Source organism: Sinocyclocheilus grahami, unplaced genomic scaffold, assembly GCF_001515645.1.
Source record: "Sinocyclocheilus grahami isolate Dianchi unplaced genomic scaffold, SAMN03320097.WGS_v1.1 scaffold734.1, whole genome shotgun sequence".
In the NCBI taxonomy this organism is placed as follows: Eukaryota; Metazoa; Chordata; class Actinopteri; order Cypriniformes; family Cyprinidae; genus Sinocyclocheilus; species Sinocyclocheilus grahami.
Window position 1 is genome coordinate 8,518 of NW_015505913.1, and position 7,985 is coordinate 16,502.

Here is a 7,985-nt window from a genome sequence, read left to right on the forward strand (position 1 = left end):
CTGAATATAATAATATCTCACCCAAGTGAGTGTTCAAAGCGATTGTGGGAAGTGCCCGGATACACCAGATATGTTCCTCCCAGCTGTTTGATGTGTCTCAGTCTCTGAAACTGAGGAGTATCTGTGATCTTCACCAGCAGGGGGTGCAGCTCCATGTGATGATGGATGGGGCCGTTGAAGACCTACAAAATACAGACTTCAGTTTTCTAACAGGTTTTAACTTATAACTAAATATAACTTGATGCTTCCAACTTTGTGGTCATATTGTCTCTTAATTAGGATTCGAAATAGATGAATATTAAGTTTGCTCTTTAACAGAAGCAAGGGCAGGAGAACAGCAGGGAAACTCTGTCTCTTCATGCAGTGTGCGCATGTCAAAAGATCAAATCCAATACTGAAACTTATGACATATAAACCCGCACATCACTTTATTTAGCCTTCAAGTAAACATTACGTTCGGATTCATCAATCGGAATGATTTCATAGTTGTTGTTTTTTTTTCATATAGTGTACCTTTAAGGTACTTGTAATGTAAAGAGTTTTAGTTTCAGTTTAAGGGCTCCATGTCCAATGAAATAATCCACGCATTCCATTTTTCTGAATAAAACGTCTTCCTTCATTCGTGGTTAGTAAATAAATCAAAACAAACAAAAAGGATACAAAAATATATTTTTAATAAATATCACGGATGCGGTAAAGAAGCTCCTTCATACATATATATATATATATATCGACTGATTTGGTTGGTTGGTTGGTTGGTTGAAGGACACATACATTTGTCTGTTATTATATTTTTAGGATGTTAAACTTGTTTAAGTCATATCATTAGTTTTAATAAATTAAGGTGTTCAAAAAATTATCCCGTCATGTTTATCTGGATTGATGAAATAAGCACTTTGTTTATCATTTATGTTAGTAAAAACTGTAAAACGAAACCTTTCTGAATAAACATCTCTTGAAGAAATCAACAATCTGCACATATCAATAAATATTAGTAGTATTTGTTGTTTTGATTAAGTAGTCACAGCAATATAACGTGTATTATCAGTGTTCAGTCTACACTCAGAGGCTGTGTTTCAAATCACACCCTACACCCTCATTCACTATTCCCTACATGAGTTTACTAATACAGTCCACCTGACAGAGAGAATCCAGAAACTGATGTTAACAAGCAGAATCACTGAAGAAAAGAAAAAGAGAAACAAAAGAACTATGACTGAAAATAAAAGACATTAAATCTCTCAGGATCTCAGCAGCGTTACTAGCTTTACTTATTATCAATAAGTCTGACTTTATTTCAGTCACATGTCTAAAGAAGTTATCATTGGGAATCATCAGAGTTTTAGATGTTGACATTTTATTGAAAATAATGGATTCATTTGAAGTATATCATTCGATTATCGAGAGCAGTGTTTGCTTTTGTTGGGTTTTTGACTTTTCAACATTACTTTTTCTTTGGCTGTTTGTGTTTTTTAAAGCATGTTTGTTAAGAAAAGCCAAGAGACAATGCAGACATGTTGGTTATGTGTTGACAGTAGCAACATCAGCACTGAATGACAAGATCAGCTTTACTCCATACAGAAATTACTTTATGTTGTTTTGTTAAGTTTATGAGGTAATCAGTAGTTATGAAGGAGTCTGAAAACACATTGTGCACATGACATTTTTAACTACGTTAACATTCAGATACACATAAACATCAAGAATCATCATATGACTCTCAACAATGGTGACTTTAAATGTTTCATGTCACAATGCATGCTGGGTACCAGCACAGGACAGAACTCACATCCCAACCAACGAAAAACACTGTTCACCATAATGGTAACCAAACATTTTCAATAAAACATCAACATCTAAATCTCACTAAGAGCGTCTGTGGACGTGAACTGGATGATGACATAATGATATAGAAGGAGATCTTTTAACATTTAATGTTCTGTTCTGTTCTGTTTGTCCATGTTTGTGGTGTCCGCGCACTGTTCACATTGCGTAATTTTTATCATCAGGAGCATTCGCAGACATCCGCACACCCCGTCTGTGCACAGCCCAAGGACAATGTGCATACAACAGCGCATACAAGAGTGAATTGAGCGCTTGAAAACAAAAGTCCATTAGATAGCATCCCTTTTCACGCTCACGGCAAAGAAAAGGCTTGTGCGCGCGTCTGTGAGTGAGACAGAGCGAAACTTGCACAGTGAATTAAACCCGGGCCTTTAATTTGTGCCAGAACAAGCCAGATCCGGCAGCTCATTCAGGGCATGCCCAATCTCATACACCAAACCAATGAAAGATCTTTGTTACGACCGGTGTTCATATGTTCAGGGAAATAAAGTAGGCCCATAATAACAATAATGTTATCAATTAGTTGCTATATCCATGTGGAATGTACTTAAAAAAAATAGTTAAGAAGTTGAATAAATGCCGCTAAAAATGGTGCATGCCATGTTTTAGCGAGGATCTATTGGATTTGACTTTTCGCTTTTCTGGCATTTGTGAATTGGGTTTCTGAAAATTATGCATGCAGTTCGTTTGCTGGAATAGTGTAAGTAATACAGTATTATAAATGGGTCGCATTTAAACCTACACATAGGTTTTTCTGAAAAACTTTAGTTTTTTTTCTCTCAATTAGTTAAGTTGACACTTAAAGATTTAAATTAGGCTAGCAACACGAAACTATAGAACTAAATAAAAAATATAATATAATGAATATAATGTTTTTTTTTGTGCCAAATACGTTTAACTAAAACCTGTAAGTTGTTAATCCAGCGATTCCTCTGCTTGAAGTCATGAGAAATGAGAATTATTGATTTATTTCTTTATTGTTGATGTTATTGCACTCATGTCGTTGCCTCTGTCGTACCTTTGTGTAACACATTTAGAGAGCATGTACTGTATTGTAACTGTGATGCGTCGACTGTCATTGATGTTTGTGTGCTGGAAGTCAAGATCAATAACTCTATGATATATATAATCAATAATTCCTCATGTATTTATCTGAAGGCAGGTCATCGCCTCACATTAGACTGTTATTATTAAGGCTTATAAAGAAAAAGACAAGACTAAATTATGAAATGCATTCATGAAATGTACTCATTTTTGCAAGCAGTTCCTTTAAATAAAGCACAATATGAATTTATCGAAACAATTAGATGCGGACAGGACTGTTATACTGTAAAACTGTAAATTTCACTGTAGTAATTACCTGGCAGCAGCAGCTTCACATATAAAGCACTGCATTTTTTAGGTTTGCTGTATATAGAATTACAGTGTAGCAAGAATTCTCCTGTAAATTAACAGTAAAATACTGGCAGCACATTTTCCTGTAGTTTACTGTAATTTTACAGTTATTTAGCCGCTTTACAGTATGTTACTGTAATGCACTAAATGACAATAACTGCCATGCATGCTTATAAACTAATATTTATAACATGTTAACAATGTGAGCAGATTAATATTCTAAATGTTTTTTATCTGAGAATACTAAAAAGAATGTTTCTTAAAATAAAACAAAACTGAGTTAAGCAAAAACGTAGAAGTTTTTGAAAACCCTATTATTTAGTAGAAACGTAAACTGCTAGCTAACAGCAGCACACATGCTTGTGCAGTTAGCACTAGTGAAGAGATTTTCACTGCATCAGCAAATCCACAGGTACTGCCTTTAAATAAAGCAACACGCAGCAGTCGCGTAGCAAGTCAGCCTTGGGCCCACATGCAAAAAAAACACAAAAACAATTGTAACTCTCTGTTGCGATATTAACAATTTTATTAAAAATTTAATGACAACAGCATGTCAGTTCTAGGTTTTCTTAGTTCTCAGTACTTAGTTCTCTCTTATTCCTAATAAATTTACAAGGAGCTTCTTTAGTAAATATGTTTACATTACAGTTTATGCATTTTATTTTGTTGAAAAAAAAAATCCACCTAAGCGACTGTGCGGGTTACATTTTGGAAATTGTATTCTTGTGCAATATTCCAAAATGTGCAGATGTAGATTAGTTTTCTTTAAACCTTTATAAGTTACCTGTGCAGTTTTATGCTTTGCTTGCAATTTGTTATAGTCAGCTCAACTTTGCACTGTACAAGAGATGGTGTCTTTTGCCCATGAATAATAGATAAACATTAATTGGTTTTATGTGGTAATATAAGTCAGTGTAGCAGTTTAAATGAATAAAGCAGCTCAGAACGGACAAACTATTAGCTCAGATTTGATTCATTTACTCTAAACATTTATTCGCTTTTGATCATGAACGTGTGCGCTACAGAAGAGAGCTCGGCTCCATAAAGCTGGGGTCGTAATACTATAGTATTCCTGGTTGTAATTGATTGTGATTTGAATAGTTTTATCGTTCAGTCCAGAATGTTCCTGGGGCTACTCTTCAGTCATCATTTCAGGAGTGACTCGTCATTGTGTTCACAGAACAATCAGTCCACTCCCGGATCTAGTGTGTATGTACAGACTGATTACTTCAACATTAATGACAGCTAATAAAACAGAGTTTGAAGGGCTGCCAGTAGAAACCTGTTGTAGTGAGGGCTGAATTACAGCAGAGGGCAGCCAACCACCATTACACGGCTCTATCCCCCTTGTTTTGAACAGAAGAGCAATGTGGCCATTTGTAATAGAGATGGGCAATACCACTTAATTATTTTGCTTTCGATACAATATCGATACTTCCAAAGCCTAGTATCGTTGAAACCGGCACCAATACCCCTAAACTTAACTTTTAAATTATTACATTTATTAAATTGCTAATTTATGACGAGTAAAATGGGTAATGATATCCATTTTAGCCCCTATTTGAAAGGCATAAAACATTCAATATGCCTAGATTGCAGCTTATTAGGTTATATTTTTGTTTACACATGGTTAAAATACATTTACTGTAGAGGTAACCATGGAAATCTACACATACTACAGTCACTGTATAGTACAAACATGGTTTATTTTCATAAGGGACTTACAGTTGCACCCATAAAACACAACCTTTTTATTCTGACAGTTTATGATTTATAATAAACATTAGTTCCAGAATAGAACATGATCAAGTTTACCGTTCACTTTAAATAAATTGCACAAAATAGGCTACAATTTCAATTTGTTTATTGTGAAATAACTCAAACATATTATGTTTTTCTGCCCTCTGATAATAATTGTTCTGTGCTGCCTGCATTGCCCAAAAGCATGGATGGTTTATGATACTTTAGGAAGCGCAGCCCTGTTTGAATGCAGAGTCAGCAGTGGGTGAACGCTCTCTGTGATTGATTAGTTCTGTCTTGCAGCATTTCCGTGTGTTCAGATGAGCAGGAAAATAGTTATGCATCCAATTCAGTGCATATTGTATGCATTAAATATATTGTTAATTGAACAAAATCACAGGTAAAAAAAAAAAAAAAATTAATTACTAATTTGTAACTTGTGCTTGAGACCTATGGTATCAGTCGATTCCAACTATTTTACCAGTACAAAAACAGTCATTGTGCAGCTTTATGTTGCAAACTGTTGTTTTATGGTGACCTTACAACTCATATTATCACCATGAACCAGGGAGAAAAAGTATAAGTGCAAGTTATAAGCGCTTCTCAAGCACTGCTCTGTGTAGCTCTAAAAACTTTGCAAATCATTTGTTAAAAAAAAAAAAAGTGTTTCGGAGCGCATATCACACTGCAAAAGTCATGAGATTTCAGCAAATGAGGCTTTGTATGGAAGGCTGATAGGGCCAAAACGCTTTAAACGGTACATGTGAAGTTTTAACGCGGAAATTTTGAATGTGTTTATTTTGAATGTGTTAGAGTAAATTATATTACAATGTAAATTAAAATGTTCCTACCTGAGAAAAAGACAAAAAAGACTGACACCACACACAACCTACCGATGCGTTATCCCTCATGAGCAAATATAATGTCTGATATTTGCATACATGCATGCCATTGTACAATTACAGCATCCTTCATGAATAAAAACATGATGTCTGATGCCTTCCTTTTGCTTCATCATGTTATCACTGTTTCGAAACGTTTCAGTGAACCCATGAACCAGTGGCTTTTACCTGATCCCGAGTCAGGTTTCTAAATGTGTCATTTAAGTTTAATCATGTTTTAAGCTAATGGATGTCTAATAAATCTTAACTCGTGTCAGTTGTTTCTGTGTTTGCATTGATGAATGCAGCATGAAGATATAATAAACCATTAAAGCCATTAACACAGTCACTCTGTAAGCATACAGTCTGTGTTTATGTTCATGCATTGTGCCATTAGTCTTGTGTGTTATGCTTATACAGTATGTTTCTCTGCATGTTTGCAGAGTCTTTCACACATATCCTCACACTTAACGCCCTGTTTGTGGGTGGAACCGTTCAGAGAAAGAGGAAGCAGAAATGTGAGAGGAGGATGTGTGTGTACTTTTAACGATTATTTACATTCATACATTGCATTGAAGGTATTTTGTCAGTTCTTGCTTTCTCTGGATTGTGATCTGTTTATTCTCTGAATATCAGTGAGACTGAAGTCAATCTGGAATGAGGGTCGCCATCATTACCATCATCATCATCACTATCTGTCTGATCTCAGGTCAGTTCTTTACTAGTCAGTCTAGTCAAATAATGCTTTAAATTATACGGTCCAGACTGAAAATATTAAATAACACAGAGCAAATGAACTTGTGTTTGGCAGGTCAGGTACTTTGTGTCAAAGTGACTGGCTGCACTGGAGGGAGTGTAATGTTCAAGTGCATGAACTCAAACCAGAGAAAGCCTAATGATCAGCATAAACGAAAGTATTTCTGCAGAATCAGAAACTGTAGGACAGGCATCAGTACTGAGTCTCAGCGCGGTTGGGTTAATAATGGGAGTTTCTCTCTGTATGGCGATGAAAACAGCAGATTCTTCACAGTGTTTATCAGGAACCTCAGCAGAGAGGATGATGGGGAATATACATGTGGAAACAATCAGGAATGGAGTCATGATGTTACATTAGAGGTGAACAGAAGTGCGTATGATACTTTATTACCTACTACATTAAGTATTATATTTTTATTATAGTACTGTTTAAAGGTGCACTACGGAAAAAACTTCAAACTGCCTCACTGCATTATAATATTTGACAACAGTATAATAATGATTTATAATTTGAGCTGAGAATGTTTATTTTTAATTTTTATGTTAGTCATATTTATGAGGTCACGTGTCGTCTGTAAACAGAAATAACACCCGTCTACTATGTATGACTCACTTGTTAAGATGACATTTCCCCCCCCTGGATACATGCCTTGATAGGATAACATTTCTCTCATGTTTTGATCACAGGCGACCATACAGTACACAGACCCAAAAAACAAGCACAACCTACATTAAAAAAAGGAATGTAATATTGAAATGTGTCAAACAGAGATGGCGATAGAGAGGCCAAAGTTCCCTAGTGCACCTTTAATAATACTAATAATAGTTCAAGATTTCAGTGTATGTTGCAATGATTTGTTGAAATCATTTTCAGCCTCTTCTTCTTGTGGGACGTCTGTTATCCGGACTGCATCTAAAGGACAAACAATCACTTTTCACTGTGAATATGATCATAAGTTTCAAACACAAACCAAAGTCTTGTACAGAGTGAACGGAGATCCTGTCCATGTGCTGAACAGCTCACAATCATCACAATCATCTGAGGAGAAGTTCGGCCAACGAGTTGGTGTTTTTTCAATGTATGCTTCAGACACGGGTCACGACGAGGCGTCCCCCATAGCGACCCCTAGAGGACGCAGTTCGAAGTTCCCATGAAAGGGAACAGAGTTTGAAGGGCTGCCAGTAGAAACCTGTTGTAGTGAGGGCTGAATTACAGCAGAGGGCAGCCAACCACCATTACACGGCTCTATCCCCCTTGTTTTGAACAGAAGAGCAATGTGGCCATTTGTAATAGAGATGGGCAATACCACTTAATTATTTTGCTTTCGATACAATATCGATACTTCCAAAGCCTAGTATCGTTGAAAC

The 7,985-nt window shown here is 35.9% G+C and overlaps 1 protein-coding gene across 1 annotated transcript in view; it reads right to left on the reverse strand.

Moving 5' to 3' along the window:
* LOC107560565 (deoxynucleoside triphosphate triphosphohydrolase SAMHD1-like) overlaps positions 1-6,962 on the reverse strand; it is an 11,746-nt gene extending 4,784 nt beyond the window's left edge. The window contains exons 1-2 of the mRNA XM_016244783.1: positions 6,810-6,962; positions 22-182 (exon numbers count right to left, since the gene is read on the reverse strand). Coding sequence (XP_016100269.1) covers positions 22-182; positions 6,810-6,962 — 314 coding nt within the window. The remainder of the gene's footprint in view (positions 1-21; positions 183-6,809) is intronic.
* Positions 6,963-7,985: the final 1,023 nt, after the last annotated feature.